Source organism: Pterocles gutturalis, unplaced genomic scaffold, assembly GCF_000699245.1.
Source record: "Pterocles gutturalis isolate BGI_N339 unplaced genomic scaffold, ASM69924v1 scaffold14672, whole genome shotgun sequence".
NCBI lineage: Eukaryota > Metazoa > Chordata > Aves > Pterocliformes > Pteroclidae > Pterocles > Pterocles gutturalis.
The window spans coordinates 36,867-56,101 of NW_010112971.1; the positions used below are offsets into that span (position 1 = coordinate 36,867).

The following is a 19,235-nucleotide window of genomic DNA, read 5'->3' on the forward strand; positions in this document are numbered from 1 at the left end:
CAACTGGGCAATGTGAGGCAATGACTTGGCATCAGGATGCACAGTCCAAAGACAGAAGAGGAGAAGCTAGAAGGCAGAGTTGTCACTGGACTTTTTTCGTGATCAGATACACTCTTGCATCTCCATTTGGCCCTCTTCTAAGTTCAGTGTAGCTGAGAGTCGTGCCTTTCTCTCATTCCCAATAGTGTGTAATAATCCATTTGAACCGGTATCTAGCAGGAAGAAAACTGAGATAGGCTAGGAAATGAGACAAATTGATTGTAACTTTCACCAAAGAGTGGAATTTACTGCAACATGAATGCCATGTGAAATGGATCCAGAGGATTATATCTTTCTCTAGGCTCAGTTTTGTTTCTGTGATAGAAATTACCTGGCTAATAAGCTACAACATTTTAAGAAATGGATAATATGAAAATCCTTTAAAATCCTACTTTGGTGTTATTAAAAATTCCAAAGCACTCTAAAACATGTCCACTCGAGGAAATCGTTACGTTCTAGGAAGTTTTTACAAATGTATCTGCCCTTCACTGACATAATAAAATAAAAGATTATTTAAATCGCCAAGCTCTTAAAATTTTACTAAGTATCTTTAACTCTCCCTGTAATGAGATCTATTTCTTCCGGTAATGCAATTATTGTTAATAGCTGTTCCAATACTAAGAAAGAAAATCTGTTTTAGCTGCAGTGGAATTGTAGTTATTTAAAACATTAAATTCACCTATCCACATGAAGACCGACACAAAACATTTTAGTTTCTCATTAACACCATTACACAAGTGCTTTCAAAAATATTTTAAAATCTTAGACACCCTATATTTTTTTACTATACATAAAGACAAGAGTAGCTATGAAAGTATTTAACTTCTGCCATTATCTCATGGCAAGAAGATAATAGATATTTCTCTAGAAAGACAGTAAGAGTCTTCCTAAACAGACAGGTAGAAGGTATATGTCATGATAGACTATACCAGTTGATATTTTATTTCTGGAGCAGATGAAGATTAAGAATCCAAAGTGCTTATCCAACCCTCTCTAACAACCTTACCTGTGGGAATACTTGGGGCAAGTCATCAGCTAGAATCATCACCCTGCAGTGGTCAATATTAAAGGAAAACCAGAGCCTGAATTGCTGGCTAGAGCTGAGCACGCAGCACATTGTCTGTGTTTAATAACACTCACGTCCTTAGCAGGTTTGCTTTTTGATAATATTCTACAAAAATATTGTCAAGAATGCTGCAAGACCAAATGTGTAAACTTATTTAGCAGCATTATCACACAGAGATAAAGCTGTTCGTTTAAGTTTTTTTAAATAGTGGTAATAAAGTACAATTCTGTGAGTAATACCCAGTTAATCAATAGACAGATAATACCAGATCATCCACCCACACATCAAAACAACCTGTACTGAAAACAGTATGTTGCAACTAGTGACTCATGACAAATTGTACTGGATGGGTAAAAACTGTATTTGTCAATTAATTATTATTATTAAAGCCATGTTCTCTTCACTGTTTTTAAATTTCTCTCATGTCCCATGCAAACACCCCTGCATTTAAAAGAGCTGAATTTAGTCCTCAGATTTCAAAAGACCAAAATCAAATAAAACAAAATAAGGCTTTGGAAATGTTGGAATTTTTGTATTCATAATCACAAAGACAAATTCCTGTATACTAGATATGTTTCAGCAGGTAGATGCAATGACAGTTTTCATCAACGTATTAAGTGCTTACAAATCTCTGTTCCCATTTAAAGTTGCAATAAAACTTTTACTGTCTTGAATGAGGGAGGCAAGAATAATCCAGCCTAGAAGATCCTGTTGATAATTTTCAAACAGTGTAACAGAAGGCGTATTCATGGTACCTACATATCACTGCATTAAATTATTGTACCATTTTGTTATTTTTAATTTCATTTCACTGGTGACATAGAAGTGACTGCACTGTGTTGAGCTGCAGCTGACATTTAAACCTTGTAAGATTTCTTACTTAAACTTGAAAGTTTGGAAAAAATAAAAATTAAATAAGCCCATGAATTAAACCAATTTTACCATCAGTTTTTGCCTCATACAAATTCTTTTAAAGTCTGTCTCTCAGATAGAGACAAGACTGCTTCATTCATTCATGGGCAATACTTTGGCTCCATGTGCATTTATGTAAGTAAGAAGAATTTTGGACCTCCTTTCTATTACATCAATAAGCTTTTCAATTCCTTTTCTGCCTCCTTGGCTCTCCCAGAATATTTTGTCAAGGAATAAAGACTGAAGCAACTTCTCACGTAAACGTTGGCTCCTCAGCACTGAAACTGCAGATTCAGGGAATCTGGAAAAGCACAAAGAAATTCATCAGCTTTGCCATCACTCTGAATTGCAAAATTTATGTTGTGGTTTAGCAATCAATTCTATTACTATAGACTGCAACTCAGCAAAGGAAGTCCATGCATGCCTAATCATATGCATGTTAATTGTATCTTTTACATCAGTGGGATTACTCATACATTTTTAGGCACATCCTGTAAATGTCTTGAGCTGTTATCTGTTCCAGTAACTTAGTGTCTCATGCTCAAACTGGGAAGAAATTATCAATCGTTCTATAAAATTAATAACTCAAAACTTACTCATTGATTCCTTGTAGTATTTTGAAGTCAAGATTGTCCTCGTTTCTGTCAAAGAAACCCTTATTGTCTATAAATGCCAAGTGCCTTCGATCATGCTTTCTCTGAACTATGTTTGTCAGGTCAATGGCATCCTCATCACTACATTTCAGCTTCAGTCCTTGCTGCACACAGGAATCCTCCTTGAGAGGTTTGAATCCACAGCAGTTTCTGTCTAGTCGATTATAGATCTAAAACAAAGTACAGCAGAGAGCCAAGTGAAAACAATATGAAAGCATTTTGGGCAGAGTGTCAGGACAAGTATAATTAAAGTCAACAGTGAAATGGCATTGAAGACCTGGTCCCCATACTTCACATATTGTTAGAAGCAATTTCCCAGGCTGCACATTTTATCCACTTTATAGCCATGATTTGTTACGTCAGTAGTTATTATTTGAAAATAATGGAACAATACCACTGTGTAACTGGAATAGCAAGATGGTGAATACAGTCCCCTTTTTTTCAGAAGGCTGTAGGTTTTCTGTGTTTTCCCTTCTGGTGAACAATAAACAGCGCAGCCTGACACACACAGAGAGTCTCCATTTTGTGGGACTCATTAGACTAACAGTACGCAAAACAAGTAACAAGATTAGTAAGGGGCACAGCAAACCATCAGAAGCTACAAAATGCAAGAAGAATGCATTTATAATCTCAGAGCAGTCTCCCTGAATTGCACTGTGGTATATACTTTAATGACATGATGGTCTAGGCTTTTTTTCCCCATGCAAACCCTTGCTTATTCATTGCACAGCACTTAGCTGGATGGAATACATCTGGTCTAACTTTAGTGGTGTAAATGTAAAGTATGTCTTCTGACTTAGTTGTTTATGTTCGCTTTCATAAACAGTGACAAGGACAAGGCACCTCCGGAACAAAGGATGCCATTTTAGTATAACCATCTAATATGGGAAGGTTACATCACTCCTTGAAAGTGCTTCTACCCCTGTTGACTAGATGAGAGTAAATACACAACATTGCCAGGACCCTGAGTGCACAAATAAGCCTTAATTGCCCTAAGCAGCCTCACCTGGGACCTCCACACATGAGAGCCCTATTTAAGCTCCAGCCTGGCATCTCAGCCTTCCTCTGAGCCCTTCTGGGCTGGGTGTTTCTGCTGTTTGTCCTGCTACCTGATGGTCCTGGATTGCTGCTTGGGGTTCCTACTCACTGACCTCAGAGCTGGCTTGCTGCCTTGTCTGTGCCTGATGCTCACTGGGCTACCAGTGGGTTTCCAGCATCCTTCCTGCTGGGCTGGCCCTGCCTGCCGTGAGGCTGCCCTTGGCTCCAGCTCATCTCTGCAAGGAGCAGCCCTGCTTCTGCTGACAGGTGCTTACAGAGTGGAAGTCCAGCCTGGTGCATCTAAGGCTTAATCCGTAGCTTATCAAAGGTAAACCATTTTTTCTGTCCCTGTTTGTTGTATGCTGCTAACTCTTCAAACTGCTCTAAGTATAAAAGCATTAATGTTCACATCAGCCTTCTAAAATTACAATTTTATTTTTTGGAACACCCCAGTGAAGCAAACTGTTAGGACTTTTCTACTGATGTAGAACTACATTGCATGTTGAAAAGGCCTCCTAATCTTGTTCATCACATTAAAGTCTGAGAGTTGTTTTGTTTCTTTCTATCTATGTAGTACTGTTGCCACCAGCCTTGGTGTCAGTGTTTGTTTTAACTGTAAAAATCCTCAGGAAAGCAACAGAATTCTTTTCTTTCTCCTTTCATTACCAGCATTCAGCATTTGTGGGCACTAGAGCCCGTTTTGCTTGCAGTGTTCCAGCTCATGGGATCTCTCATTCAAATTATCCACAGGCTTTGCCAAAAAATGAAGCAGAGGCCTTCCAGACAGACTCCTTTGATGTATAGCCCTAATTCATCTGCACCACACTTCAGTACATGCATTAAACAGACAAGGAGAGCACAGTCTTACAGACAGCCTCTTCGTAATATCTTATATTATTCCAGTGTTAATGCAGAATGATGGGACACTCTGGAATTGTTGCAACAACCTTAACAGTTTAGCATTGGGTTTTGTCATGTATTTATGTACATGAGAGGTCCAAACCCCCAAAATTAAAGTGGTAATTTTACATTTAATGTCCTTATTTTACTTGAGTTCTTGCAGAGGCAAGTGAAGGCTATAAGCATTTTTCAGGCTGCTCCAATGTTTTATAGCATTTGAAACCAGAGATTAACCTATTACAGGTACCAGACCCATTCTTTGGAGGGAATAATGTTTCACCATTATTCTTTATTTCTGAATAACTCGTGAAGCACAGATGACCTTCTTGGCATTTTTTGGTTTAGAGTTTTCATGTTCTACTGCTGATAAACTTTAAAGTTAAGTCTGAAAGCACCAAGATAAAATATTAATCTTTAAGAAATCTGAGACCCACTTTCACTCACTTTCTAGTATATACATTCTTGCCTGGTAGGCAACTGGAGGTATGAATCATACTGATATCAGCTACTATTATGAGAATAATTTGTTCATGTAGAGTTCAATCCAGTTGTATCCTGTTTTAACTGACCTTTCTTTATAGATAATAGGAGTTCTATTATGAAAATTAAAAACTTGTCTTAGAAGACCCTAAAATTAGAAATTGGCACAGAACTCATAAGAATTTTTAAACTCTTCAGGAAGACAACAGCATGAAAACATTAACTGTCTGACATAATCTGTACTATTCCTATAGGGGCATTACTATGTTTAGCATCAGAATAATCCACATATGGCTTTATGCCAGTTTCTAAGAATTACTTGCTCATAGCGAGATTAAAAATGGAACTATTAGACAAGTGACAATCTGTTTTTAGAGAATAATTGTATGTGCTGTTTAACATAACAAGTCTGAAAAAATATAACTCAAAAAAAAATCCATTAATTTTAGAACAGGATTGAGAAGGATATGTTATGATTTTTATGAAAAAAGACAAGTTATGATTTTTATATTTCAAGAAATGTAACTCTCTAAAAAGCTGAATTATATGAACAACCAAACACAGTGCACAAAACTAGTGCTTGCTGCAGTTTTAAATAAACTGATAAGTGTTACAAGAGGCTCAGTCACCTGGACTTGTCTGGCAGGCAAGAACAATTGGAAGTAGTGCCATATCTCAGGAAGCTGTAAAATTAGCTTCCAGCAAGTGGCTCAGTTCAGTCCTTATTAATACAGGGAGTGTACTAATAATCTAATACATAACTGTTGTAACTGTAGCCACACATTACGATACCACTAGGCAGAGCCCTAGTTTGGTGTTATCTGGAGAGCTAATGATCATCTGCAATACCTAGCTGAGGAACAGCAGCCACACTGTTCATCAGTTGCTGCTCTTTCCTTACTAAGTCACCTGCCTATGTTTTTAAAAAGAAGGAAAATTAGCCACTACAAATATTCTCTTAATCCAGACTTCTGCTGACCAAAGCCACATAAATCCCCACTCTGGGGGCTGGGGCAGTGCAGGAAGGACCACAAAGTAAAAGAAGTGGCTTACAGTTGTGAATGTAGTCAAGAACTGGAGAAACAAGGAGACAAGGAGAAACAGTATGCCTCCCTCAAGGTGAGGTAAAACAAGATGTCTCAAGACAAAAGCCTTTGCCTTCCTCTTTTAGAAAATTTGTTAAGTTCCTGATCTCTATCTCTGATTATAAGTTGCATTTTGGATACTTTAATAATAAAGACATAAATAAACTAAAATGACTTTTCTAGGAGTCCCATGTGTGCTCACATGCGTTTTAAGGCAGCTAGTTGCATTCAGTAAATGTTTTACCTGCAGAAGAAAATCAAAGAGTGCCATCTTGGACCACTCATGATGATGGATTTCGGTACAGCCCCACTCAGCTTTGGGAACTTTACCATTCTGCCAGCATTTCTGTTTCAATAGCTGCTGATATCGTCCCCAGGTTAATCTCACTGAAGAATGGGTATTATCTGTTGGACTCAGTGAGGAATCCCAGAGAATAACAGGATGGGCTTGACCGTCTGAAAAAGAAAAACAAATCACTGGTATAGTGCAATACTGTCAGACTTGATTATTCTTTAGGCATTGCCAGCATCAATAATTACACCATTTTACAGATGTGGCAGGAAAAAATGTCCAGGGACTAATAATTTGACATCCTTTGGTTAATGTGGTCTTATTCCACATATAAAACCACCCACTGCAGGAATGAAAGAGGCACAGATATTATAAATGCTATCAGTGTATGGAAGGATTTCTGTTTGAAGCAAGAGATCAATGTACAAAACCATATACTAAACCAGATTATTAAGAAGCTTGTAGGTAGATTAAGAGACTACAATGCCACTGTGAATCAGCAATGTAATTTTCCTTTGACTCCAGTGAACTCATGATTTACAAGAGCTGAAAATTTATGTCAAAGTATTTTTTCTGTATAATGGGCATAGAAACACTACAAATCCTATACTCAAAGTGGATTTATTTTGTTATCTTTAGTATTCTAGGTCTATAATGTATGATTTCACAGCTCTGAAATTATATATGAGAATACTACGGAGTTTGAGCTTAGCATGAATAAACACCTTGACAAGTAATTCTTTTTATCCAGGTATAACATGAGATCTGTTTTATACAGCAGCTATTTTGGTGCAATTCTTTAATCCTTCTGTGTAGAGAATATTCTGTCCTTCCCTGAAACTAAGTCAAAGGCCTTAGCTTTGGTGAATTCAAGTGTTCAGAGTTCTTTGTGGGAAGAAACTAGCTTTCCCAATATAAGAACTGATAAATATATTGCACCCAATACCAAGAAACAGGCATATCTGTCTTTTCAGGAAAGTGGAACTCTCCTTTTCTTTGGTGATGCAGTGCTGCTGCTGCCCTAAACTGTCAAGGACCCAGGATTGACTGGGTTTTCTATATACATGAGAACAAATAAATCCTTTATATTTTTGGGTGTAGACAGAAGACCAAAATATGATGTATCTGTACAGAGAAGAGGAATCATCTAACTGAAAAGCTGTTATTTACTAAGCAGCAAGTGCTGGAACATGTATAAAGCTTTAAAAATTATTTATATTAATCTTGAAGGTAAATGAACCTAAAGCCCACACTATTCCACAATTTATCACATAGTTAAATGCAGCCTAAACTGGTTCTTTGTCTTCCATGTGCCCAAAGAGCCAGAGACACATCTGAAAAGAAGCTTTCAGAAACTCGCATGAAGGCAAAGAGAACCACAGCACTTTCTTCTCCAGAGGCAAACCAGACAGAGAATGGCACACAGAAAATGGCTATCAGTGCCAATGGCAAGGTAAAAGCTGCCAATGTGAATGTTCCATCTGTAAGCAGCAAGAACTGATAAAAAAGGGACATCTCCATACAGCTGAATCAAAAAGCAACTTGTTCAAAGAACTGTGACTGATCTAAAACAACACGTAAGAAATGACCTTTGCCCAGCTTCGTAGAGAATCATCTTGTGTTTGCCGACAGAGCATTACAGGCCCCAGATGCAATCAAGCCCAAGAGGAAAACAAACTCCTCTCCAAAATCAGAATGTACTTGATCTTTTCTCTGCCCTGGCTTGCACACACAAGATAGTCCTCCTCAAGCCAACCCAATGTGCAGCTTTAACTGCCCACTGTTTCCTCAGGAACACTGAAAGTGTTCTTCCGTTAGGAACATCAATCTCTCCCTTTCACTAGGATCAGTACTACCTTTATCAGCACCATGTTCCACACTTTCCTCTGCTTGGGAAAAAAAAAAAAAAAAAAAAAAAAAAAAAAAACCAAAAAAACACTGAGCGCTCCTCAAAGTATTTAGGAAATTAATTGGGGGAATCCTAGCCATCTCACCATCTCCCTTGCTCTGGCTCTATCACCTGTATTGCAGATTTAGCCAAGTCAGGTCAAACATTGGCTAAGCCTCCTTTCCAAGACAGCTGGAGAAAGTCTCTATAAGCATTGGGAATTGTCACCAAAAAAAAGGACAGCCTTCTTCAGGACCAAGTCTGATCTATTACTTTTATATCTCCAATAACAGCTTATGTAACTATTCACGAATTCTTCCACAAACCAAATAAATAAATGGTCTTCTAACAAAACAAACATCTCCTGTCTACCCAAAAGGGACATGATAAACAATAGTAATATAAATAATTGAAAAATATGAATAATATCTTGCCAGTTTCCATTAAGATACAAAAACATTTTTAAAAGACTAAGGCTAAATACAGGAAATGTTTGCATTTCAGAGGAAGTGGGAGCAGAAAAGAGGAGCCAAAATACAATCTTTCAACTCTGTAAGATAAATTGAATTACAGGAATATGAAACAGCAGCTTCAGTAAAGAGCAGTGACTCAAAATTTTGACACTTGCAGGAAAAACATGAAGATGCTGAATTAAAGCAGATAAGGGGTCTGATTCATAGCTGCATGAATTGGCATGACTCCACTGAAATTGGTGGAGCTCTTCTGATTCAAACCTTGTGAAGATGGGGCTGAAGTTAACTGAACAGTGATAAGTAAGGCCTGGCTAAGAATCGGAGCTTCCAGTTTGCCACAGCCAAAACTGAGGAGGTGGGGCACACCTCAGAATAAGTGCAGTGTTGTGCATGTGCTTCTTTCCTAATCAGCTTTATATATTAACACAAAGGGCTACTGCTCTTCTCTTGCTGCAGCCGCATTGCACTGGATCTTGCCCAAAGCTGATTGTCTTAGTTTTCTTTTCATCTGCCATTTTAGAACAATATATTTTATTGACTATCTAAAGATGATCTGTAAAATTGTATGGGATTTTTCAAAACTCATGTCGGAACCAGCTTCCTAGTAATTATTTTTATGCTTAAAAATATATATTATTTCTAAAAATATTAGAACTACTGGCTCAGGATATCTTAAATTGAATAAGCTAACACAGGTGAAACCTCAGACTGCTGGGACTAGACTACCTCAAGGTACTGAAACTGCCTCGTGCAGTTAATGTATCACTGCATGGCTTCTTCAATGTAGGCATCATCTCAGATACCCACACACACCAGTTCAAAAACAATCTCTGTGCTTCTTAACCACAAAGATGCTCTTGCAAATGTTACTCTTCCATCTTGTGCTCTAACTTGTATCTACAGCATTTTTTCCAGCTTCCTTGAAAGAAAATATTTTCAAACATGCCTGCAAGAATATCACTAAAAAGAGCAAATCATTCATGATGTAGTTAAAGCCCCTTCTCAAACTCCTCATTGTTGCCCACAGAGCAGTACAGCTTACCACTGCCACATTTGAAATAAGAGTTTAGTTGCCTGTGTACTAGCAGGAAGGGGTAATTTAGTGTGGAAAGATGAGAGGGACTGACATACAGAGCATTACTTGAATTTTAGAGTTTACGATTAAGTTCTGAAGGAAACTATAAGGGACAGAAGCAGAAAGCAGAGAGAAGTTAGGCTTTTTTTTTTTTTCTTCTTCCTTCTGTCTGCATCTTATTTGCAATGTTTCTGTCCTGTGCTCATATGGATGTCAGAAGGAATGCGTGAAATGTGCATCAGTTGCTCTCTAGACTATGTACTGCATTATGGCTTATGCACAAGCTTCCCTACCCAACAAAATATTGAAACATGACCTTTGGTGACCCTCTGAGAGGTACAACACTATAGTGTAAGTTGTTTGGGTTGACAGAAAACAAGAAAAATAAATTGAAGTACTTTAGAATGTTCTGAATGCATAAGGCAGAGTTAGGTTTATCTTATTCTTTGCCCTGACATTAGTGATTCATAATATCTCTGTCTGCTTTTTCATAATTTTTTGACGGGATGGCAAGGGCAGGCTGATAATGTAGGGTATAACACAGAAAATCTATGGGTCCATTTATCATCATGTAGAAGCCAGTAAAGCAAAATGACAAGTACAACCAGTGGAGCATCTATCACGTCATTCATCTCTTTGCACTAAACGAACCATGAAAGGTGTTACACAGAGGGAGAGTTTGTTGCATGTTTTAATTGAGGCCCTCAGCCAGCGGCACAACAAAACTGTGGAGCAATAGCTGCACATTTTGTACCAAAAGCTGAGTAAAAAGCTCAGCCTTGTTGTTACAATCGAAGGAGCCAGAGTCCTATCCCTACAGCTGTCAGCTGCAATGCAGGAGCAGGTCTGCTCCAGCCCAAGTTACTCCAGTGGTAGCTCAAGCAGTAACACACACTGGCATTGTCCTACCCTGCAAACACTGTTGCTGAGCTAGAGGCAGCACATGCAGTCATTTTACTTAGCGTCTGTGCAAATGAAGGCAGGGCTGTGACACCAAGCAAGGTCACTCCTGTTCCTCGGGGTGATCAGATAATGAAGATTCTCAGTCCTGTGGTATTAATGTGACCATCCCCAAACTCAGATATGCAAGGATAACCTCCATTTACTCCACAACAGACAAGAGTTTCATGATAATTTCTTGCTGTTTCAGAGGCTTATCCATCTTTGTTTATAGGTGTTTTGGAGCTCTTGACATTTTTCATTCCTTGTAGGTAGCAATTGGTATAATGAATGACTGCTTGCCTGTGCCCAGACTCATGCTATTCTAGCCTGTAACGCAGACCTAAAAAGGGCTTTGCCCACCTGTACTCCCCAGGCTTTTTATGTTTGGCCAATTCCTTGCAAAAATATGACAGAGTTGTCATACCTGATTTTTCCATCCATGATGGAAAAAATCAGATAAACCATAAAAATTCAGTTAACACTTAAAAGATTTTACAATTAACTAGGGAATGCAAGGGCAGCAGACAGAGGACTTGCACACAATATTTTGCTAGACTTAAAAAAAAAAAAAAATTAGTGGGGCATTTGTGAGAGTAGGGGAAACAGAACCTGTACAGGGATTTACTAAGTGGCTCTTTGAAACTGATCTTGACAAAATGAATGACAGTTTTGAAAAGTCCATTTTTTAAGATTTTAATGCTACATCAAACATGTCTTGTTAGATCACATCACAACTGAGGCAAGCGAAAGGGATGTGTCGTGGAGAGAGATATGTCAGCCCAGAAATTGTGCACATTCATACACACATGTACAGTCTCTAATCCTGCATTGCTTGCTTTCCCATATGAACAACCATGATTCACTCAAGCTGCCCTGTAAAAAACTTTACAGTACCCACCTAATTTTAACTTAAATGTCTATGGGTTATAGAAATGAGCTCACTAATCATTCAGATTATTTTTAAGAATATAATGTTGCTCGTTTTCTCAACACAAACGTTTTCCAGGGTATGCCAAACACAAGCATGTAAATAGTAATGAGCTCAAGCAGATATTAGGCATCTGAGCTCCAGTGCATTTCTAGGCTAAAGAAATGGAGAGAGCCAAGGTACAGTAACTGTCCCAAATGCTCTATTCATCCTTTATTTTGGTCTCACTTCATTTTTTTTTCCAGCTAATGTTGTTTCTCTTCTCATCACCTAGCAACGCTCTTCTTGCTGTAGAAACATAGCTGGTTATGAGGAAAAGAAAATTAGAGAGGACAGAATGACACTGTCCCAGACAGTCCAAAACATACTGTAAGGTGACAGACACTGAGCAACACAATGCACAATTAGCCTAATAGCAGTTTTCAGAGGCATGCAGTCTGTCATCTCTGCAGTCACACTGTGCAGAGTTCCTCCAACTGAACTACCTTAATGCCTTATGACAGCTCTATAGCAATAAATCTTGTTCCTAAAATAAACTAGGCATAATGTATCTTCCATGCTCTGCAAGTATGAATAATATTCAGAAGCCTCCAAACTGTTATTCCTCGATCCTCATTCACATTGTTGTACAGGCTGCCAAAAGGAAGGTTTACAAAGCAGGAAGAAAGAGGAGATCACTGGGTCTTCATCCTGCTGTCAGATTTTGGAAATCATTCTTGCATCACTTTTTTTTTTTTTTTTAAGAAATGCAGACTGGTACAAAAATATTCTGTATAAGCTAAATTCAGCAGCACGAAAGGAACAGCAAAAACATAGCTAGCCACTTTAGCAATGATTCATTAAAATGCAACGTAGTCCTTTTGGATTGTGATTTGTGACTGTACAAAAATAGCAGTTAGGCTGAAGGCATATTTACTTCTAACATTGCTATCTTGTTAGACTTCCAACTCACATGTCTGAAATCTATCTTTAATTTCACTAAAGAAAAAAGAATAAAATTTTTAATTGAAAACTTTATACCAATCATGTAATAGGCATGGTAAGATATTTACTGTGTATATTTCTTTGTCGGCATAATATATAGATGTGTGTGATGAACCTCAAAATTTACAGCAGGATTCACTGAAATGTAGGGGTTTTTTTTAATTACCAGGGGAGAGGGAAGCACTCTGAAATTTTTCAGTTCCCAGAGGTGTTAGTACCATGAAAGTAGTGTCAAGCTTCTGCAGGAAGCTCCCCTACCCCTCCAAGTAGGTTATCTGACTATATACAAACCCCCTTTCCTATCATCTGTTTGAGAGGTGAATTCTCATGCTCACTTTCAACAACGTTTTATTCAAGTCAAATCTAAAAGATGAGAAAACTTTTTTAAAAAATGAGAAATACCCAACAAATCCCAGGGTATTCTGGAATTTCTTTCACTGGTTTCACTTTAGGCAGTCTGTACAATGTTATGTGATGTATGGATCACTCCCTCTTTTTTTTTTTCTCATTCCAGACTCTCGTGGAAGATAAATTGTTACTGCCCAGAGCAACATACTGGTATTTGATCTGAACTTTGGGGTACTGTGTCCTTTGAACAGGATAATTGCACTGCAGAAACTCCACACGGATACCAGCTTTACTTCCCTGTAATGATGGGGTTAGTTCTCAGGCTCGCAGCAGTTAAAGGTGGCTGCTGCCCTGTGGTTAAGACGAGAAGGGGAAGGAAACCTCAGCATCCCACCTGCAAGCTGAAAGCCAAAGGAATGTGTTACCTTGGAAGAACTCTGATCTTCTGCTTACAGAAGGTAAGCTCCTGTTCAGTCCCAAGATCCTGTCCAAATGAAAGGCAAACACCTCGCTCATGTCGAGGGGTCTTTTGACAATGCCACAGTGCCCCTGGTCACAAGCAGTTCCTGCAGTATGGGGGCCCCTCGCAAAAACTACGAGGACTGCTTTGTGAGAAGGTGCTTCTTGGATGCTCTCTATCTGAGAATCTGCGAGCATGCGCATGTTTAGGATGTCTTCTTTGCTCAGCCAAGAGGGAGAGCTCTCGCTGTAAATCCTGATATTGCTTTCCTCAGGCTGGGACTGTGCCTTTGCTCCTCCAGAAATCCTCCCAGGTCTCCAGTGACCCCTCTCCCTGATGGCCACTTCTTTATGCCTGTGTTCATCCAGCTGGTGCTTTCTTGTCTCCAGAGCTATCACTGCTCCCATTGTGCCCGCAGCATGCATGGCCCTTCCTGGTTGCTGGGCAAAGGCCTCTTCCTGGCCCCTAAAAGCAGCTTTTGGAAAGTGCTGCCCATAGGACAAAGGGATTGCATGTTTCTTCCTGCTCTTTGGCTTCACCGTGCCTCTGATATTGGCAGGCTTACTGCGCTTGGACCGTAGGGTGATATAAACTACATTGGGTGGCAGCAAGGTCCCATTGCCACCAAGCTGGGGTTCCTGGAAATTGGGTGGTGACAGGGTGCCATCCAGTGGGATGCCCAGAAAAGGAGTTTGGGCTGCATCTTGGAGACTTCTGGAACTGATCTTTTGGTGTCCTCCTTTGTGCTGGGGTAAAACATGACCCACTTGACTGACGAGGAATCCCAGGTAGATCACGCACGCAGTGCCCACTAGCAGATTCCTCCTTGTCCTTGGGCGTCTGTAGGTCCAGAGCCTCACCACCCGTGGGGGGCACAGGCAGCAAATAAACAAGTTTTTGATTTTACTTGGCTGATCAAAGGTGCTCATTTCTCTAGTGAATACACATGATGAAAACAGCATAAAGTCTTCTGCACGCTCCAGACAGGATGATGATGCATGACTTCCCTTCCCCAATTTCTATTTCTCCTTTTCCAAATAGCTTCCAGCATGGGTGATGGACAGAGGCTACTGATAATGCCTGGGAATGTGTCTAGCACTAAGGATGCTGATACTCCACCTTCTCAAGCTGTTAAATTCTTATCAGCCACCACAGGGGAAGTGATTGGTTTCAGAGAATGAATGGAGCCAGCTATGTAAGCAAAGTTTACTGACTTGCAGTCTAAAAATATCTCCTTTGCAAACTGCAAAAAGAAAGAGTAGTAGCATTTTGTTCCATTACTCACATATGGCATCTGTGGTTCTATATTTTTAAGAGACATAAGTTCTAGATGAGACAGTATGCATCTAGAAATATGTCAGAGTACATCTTTCACTTTCTCATTACAGTATAAATTAAACATGAAAATAATGAAATACAGGCTCAATTTGCAATCTCAGCTAACAGTGTTTCCAGAAGAAAAGCTTGTCAAACCCAGATCATTATCATCTTTTTCTTATGAGACAAAGTCTCCACTAAACCTCATGGTGTGGAAGTGTTGTAAATTATACAATATTAAGCAACAGTCATTGTAGCAGATAAATATGCATATATTCACTAATAGAAAAATCTATTAGCAGTGCCAGATTTCCCCAGTTGAATATGAATACAGTTCACATTCATAAACACACATTAAAGATGAAAGCTGGTTTATTCACTTCACTCTTGTGAAGCCATAAATATTATCTAGCTATAGTTTCCAAACGAAATGACAGTGGCTTATATATAATTTCAAAGAAACAACGATAGAATAAGTGCATGTCTTATAGATATTGCTATAAAATATAAAATGTCTTACCTATTCAGCTTGACACAGCCTTCATTCTGGTAAACTCCTTAGGTTAATAAAAGTAACCCAGTAAAAGCTGACGTTCTCAAAGTATTCTAACACATATTTAAGTTTTAAGTATGGTTCACATTTAGGTATTTCATTGCAGGCTAAATACTGTTTGGAAGCTAACTGTACTGAGAGGTGGTTTGCATATGAACTGATATAAACTTACATGAACCTCACATTATTAAAAAAAAAAAAAAAAAAAGAACCAAACTAGCAACTTCTATTTTAAATTCTGTAACGAAAAGTCCTGTGGAGCATGTGCCTTCCAAAAGTGCATTCCATCCATTTCTAACTCCTGAGGGCCCTCTAGTGCACTGCATGCAAATGTACTGAAGATATTCCCATTTTCCTTTTTTTTTTTTTTTTTTTTTTTTTTTTTTTAAATTTAAAATATCCCCCACCCTCTGAACTTTAGAACTTTTGGGAATCATATGTTCTTGTGATGAGAAATGAAGAACAGGTAATATAATTTTTAAATGCTATTAAACAGCCTGGGAATGTTTCCTACTTGTGGTTTCTGAAGTGAGGCATAGCATAGTCACTGCACAGATTGAAAAGTTGAAGTAGAGAGAAGGGCTTCTGCAGAGTTAAGCAGTGAGACACTGGGAAAGCTCTGCCTTCTGACTCCTTGCCTAGTCTAAGTACAAAATAATAAAATGTATACATTTGCTGTAATTCAAGCTAATGGAGACATTACCTTCTCCATAATTAATACTAAAGGGAATAAACTGTTAAGGAATTGGTTTATGTTTCAGATGGGTCCAATTTATAAAACTTTGTGAGGGGATTTTTTCACTGGCCGTCACTTTCCTTTAGTTTTTGTCTAAATGTGTACTCTCAAGTTAAGATTTCAGCATCCCTTCCTATTACCAAAAGAGCCTTCATATAATTTGTTTTTTCTAAATCTGGGTTCTTGGAGGAAGAGGGATTACAAGAAATCTCTCTGGCCACTTAAGTTCTTTCTTTAGTTCCAATTTGACTGAAGGGATGCTAAAGGGCATTACTGAAAGGGTACTCCCTCTGTGGTCATAAAATATTCAAGACCAATTTTTTTCGAAATAATAGACTGAACAATACTAGTTGTCTCACCAAATTCTGGCATAGGTTATTGCCTTTTGTCTACCTATATTTAGCCTGTAATATTAGTTACATTCCCATATTTATTCCTTAGACTAAACTATATCTGTGGTATTGCTATCTGCATCCATTAAACTCAGCTTCTCATGTAATTTCTTTATATACCTATATTTCATGGCCAGTGTTGTCCCTTCCTAAGTTTAGGAACACAGAAATATCAAAACTAATATTGGAGAATAACAATGAACAGAAGAGGGGAATTTAACAAGTATTTTCTATCCCTTGGCATTCCTAGGTAGAGTTTGAAAATGTAAACAAATAGCCAAATTGCAGATTTGCAATTTTTTTTTTCTTGTGTAACTTCTGAAATTCATCTCCACCTGCATTTGCAGAAGAAACCAGATGAACTTGTATTTGTGGGAAGGACTGTCACTCAGGGTGCTGCCAATGGTGCTGGACAAGCTACTGGCTCTGAAACAGCGGGTGGCCAGCACTGCCACCAGCCTTCCAGGTTAGACAGTCTCTAGCTAACCTACAGGAGACAGGTGGACTGAGCCAGTGACCACCAATCACAAACTCCAGCCTCTTCACTTATGTGATGGCAACCTCTGCTCCATCTTCAAATCTCTGAAGATGGGAAGACGACAGTAACCCATTTTTTAGGAAATAACAAAACCTCACTAATTCACCAGAATTAGGTTCTCAAAACCTCCTGTTCACAGGTTTTACACATAAATTATCCTCCACTATGCAATCTCCTATAGCCTTTAGCCTTTTCATCCTTCTTAATGCTTCTAAGTACAGCTCTGAATTATTATTCATACTCCTTTTTTACAACTTCTTTTATTGGTGATCTTCCTTCTTTAACCTAGACTAAGTGCAGCCTTTTAGGATAGTGAATACTACACCTGGAGAACTAAAGAAAAACCCAGAGAAAACCATTTGTAACAAGGTAGTGATACAATATTATTATTAATACAAAAAGATAGTATGTTTTTCTCCAAAATGCAAAATTGGGTGTCATTTTTTTACAAATATCAGTTTTGTGTTTTAAAGCAATACATCTCCTATTTCTTCATCTAAATTTTCCTTCTTGCGCCACTCAGTCATTTCAGTTTTAAGAAATATAGGGTTTAAAGATTTTTTTTTTTTTTTTTTAGTTTTCCACTATAGTCATGACTGATGAAGTTGCTGTGATTCAGCAAAGAACAAAATATTGTCTGTGCTGCTTTGTAGAGGATTTTGCAACAAAAAACGCTCTTTAAGTGGACACTTTTTATATTCATAGAGTGCTCTGATATTTCAAACATTAATGTTGCCATTTTCCATTTTAGTAAACAGTGTGCATTCAGGGACTTGCTTTCCCACATACTTTTCATCTCAAGCAACCTATGATTTCAATAAAAAGCAAACAGCATGAATGAGCAAATCAGAATCTGTCCATACTTGAGGTGTTTCATTTGTACTGTCAGCATCACTTCACCCACTGTGCTAATGAAAAAAACAATGCTCCAAAACCAGCACAGCTTGAAGAAATAGTAAGGAACAGGTGAAACAATGAGGAATAGGGGAGGATCAGTTCAAGTGGGACAGAGGTAGTAATTAGAAGTGATTTCCGATGACTCCTCTGAGATTTATTCTTCCAAATGAAACAAGAGGCAGGATTTCTGGTCAAAATACTTTGTTCAACATCAGGAGTCTTTCGAGGTCAAAACCCAACAGCCCTCTTTCTCCCTGGATGCTTGAAAGCATGGTTGTTTCAGGCTTGGCTCCTTATTGTGTGTGCTCTCGCTCTGCACGTGCAGGCAGTTCAATGTAAAAGATTAACACTTTTCTTAACACTTTATTTTTTTTCTTAATAAAATAAAGTCACACGTACACTTGCATTGCCTTTAGAATAAAAAGCACGTCTTTTTTTCCAGGCTACATTTGTGATTACTGTAGGGGGTGTTGTTCCTCTTGGATGCACGACAGCTAAACTGTTTCCATAGAGATGTTCTGCAGTTCATCTCTCTAAATGTCACACGGACAGACATTTATGTCAAAACGATTGACAAATCGTGCACTCCTAGCTTTACCAGGGCCGTGGGATTGACAGTTTATTCTCTGGGAAAGAGATGTATGTTCTTATTAGGGATAATGCAGATTTGATTTGTAAAAGATGAAGCATTACTTTAGCAGGCTTGGGCTGTGTTTGTAAGGACATCGGTCTCAGTTGCCCTCTGGAAACTGTCCTCCAAGAGGAGAGAGCGAAATGCTGCCTTTGTGACTAACACGCTAACAGTCTGCGCTTTCACTGCTCTGGGCCAAAGCCTTGCACGGAAATCTGAAGAAATCTCTTCTCGGTATCATGCTAAAGATTTTTCTACTTTTTTTTTTTTTTGGTTGTTGTTATCGAACAACGTGGGGGCTTCCCAGAGCAAAAGGTGGTGGATTTTCTGCTCAGGAAAAAACAAAAAACGTGCCGTGTGCCAGCTGCCCAGCCCTGATGCCCTGAGCTGGCGGCGAGCTTTCCCCAAAAAAAAACAGCCCCCCCAGCCGCTGCAGGGTCTCCAAACGTCGCTGCCGTCCCCCTGCGATGCCCACCACCCTCAGCAGGTGCCTGCGCCCCCCAGTACCACGACAGCTCCCAGCAGGCTCGGGGGGAAACGCGAGCGAAAGGCGCTCCGAGTCCTTCCTCCCTCTCCGCGCCAGGGCAGCGGATGGGGAAGGGCGGGCC

The 19,235-nt window shown here is 39.0% G+C and overlaps 1 protein-coding gene across 2 annotated transcripts; it reads right to left on the reverse strand.

Moving 5' to 3' along the window:
* Window positions 1–1,967: 1,967 nt before the first annotated feature.
* On the reverse strand, window positions 1,968–14,525 carry FAM198B (family with sequence similarity 198, member B). Of its 2 annotated transcripts, XM_010074276.1 has the most exons (5): window positions 13,976–14,492; window positions 13,529–13,909; window positions 6,418–6,629; window positions 2,614–2,840; window positions 1,968–2,318 (listed from the first exon to the last, which is right to left on the reverse strand). In XM_010074276.1, the coding sequence occupies exons 1-5, from the start codon at window positions 14,490–14,492 to the stop codon at window positions 2,111–2,113; spliced, it is 1,545 nt and encodes a 514-aa protein (XP_010072578.1). In that variant the 3' UTR covers window positions 1,968–2,110. The 2 variants fall into 2 exon arrangements, with proteins under 2 accessions (XP_010072578.1, XP_010072577.1); XM_010074275.1 differs by having other exon boundaries at window positions 13,529–14,525.
* Window positions 14,526–19,235: the final 4,710 nt, after the last annotated feature.

Coding starts and splice junctions, on each gene's coding strand:
- FAM198B (XM_010074275.1), bottom strand. CDS start 14,525: ATGCTGTTTTCATCATGTGTATTCACTAGAGAAATGAGCACCTTTGAT. Junction 6,630..13,528: donor AAGATCAGAGTTCTTCCAAG/GTAACACATTCC, acceptor TTTCTTTTTCAG/ACGGTCAAGCCCATCCTGTT. Junction 2,841..6,417: donor TCTTTGATTTTCTTCTGCAG/GTAAAACATTTA, acceptor ACTTTGTTTTAG/ATCTATAATCGACTAGACAG.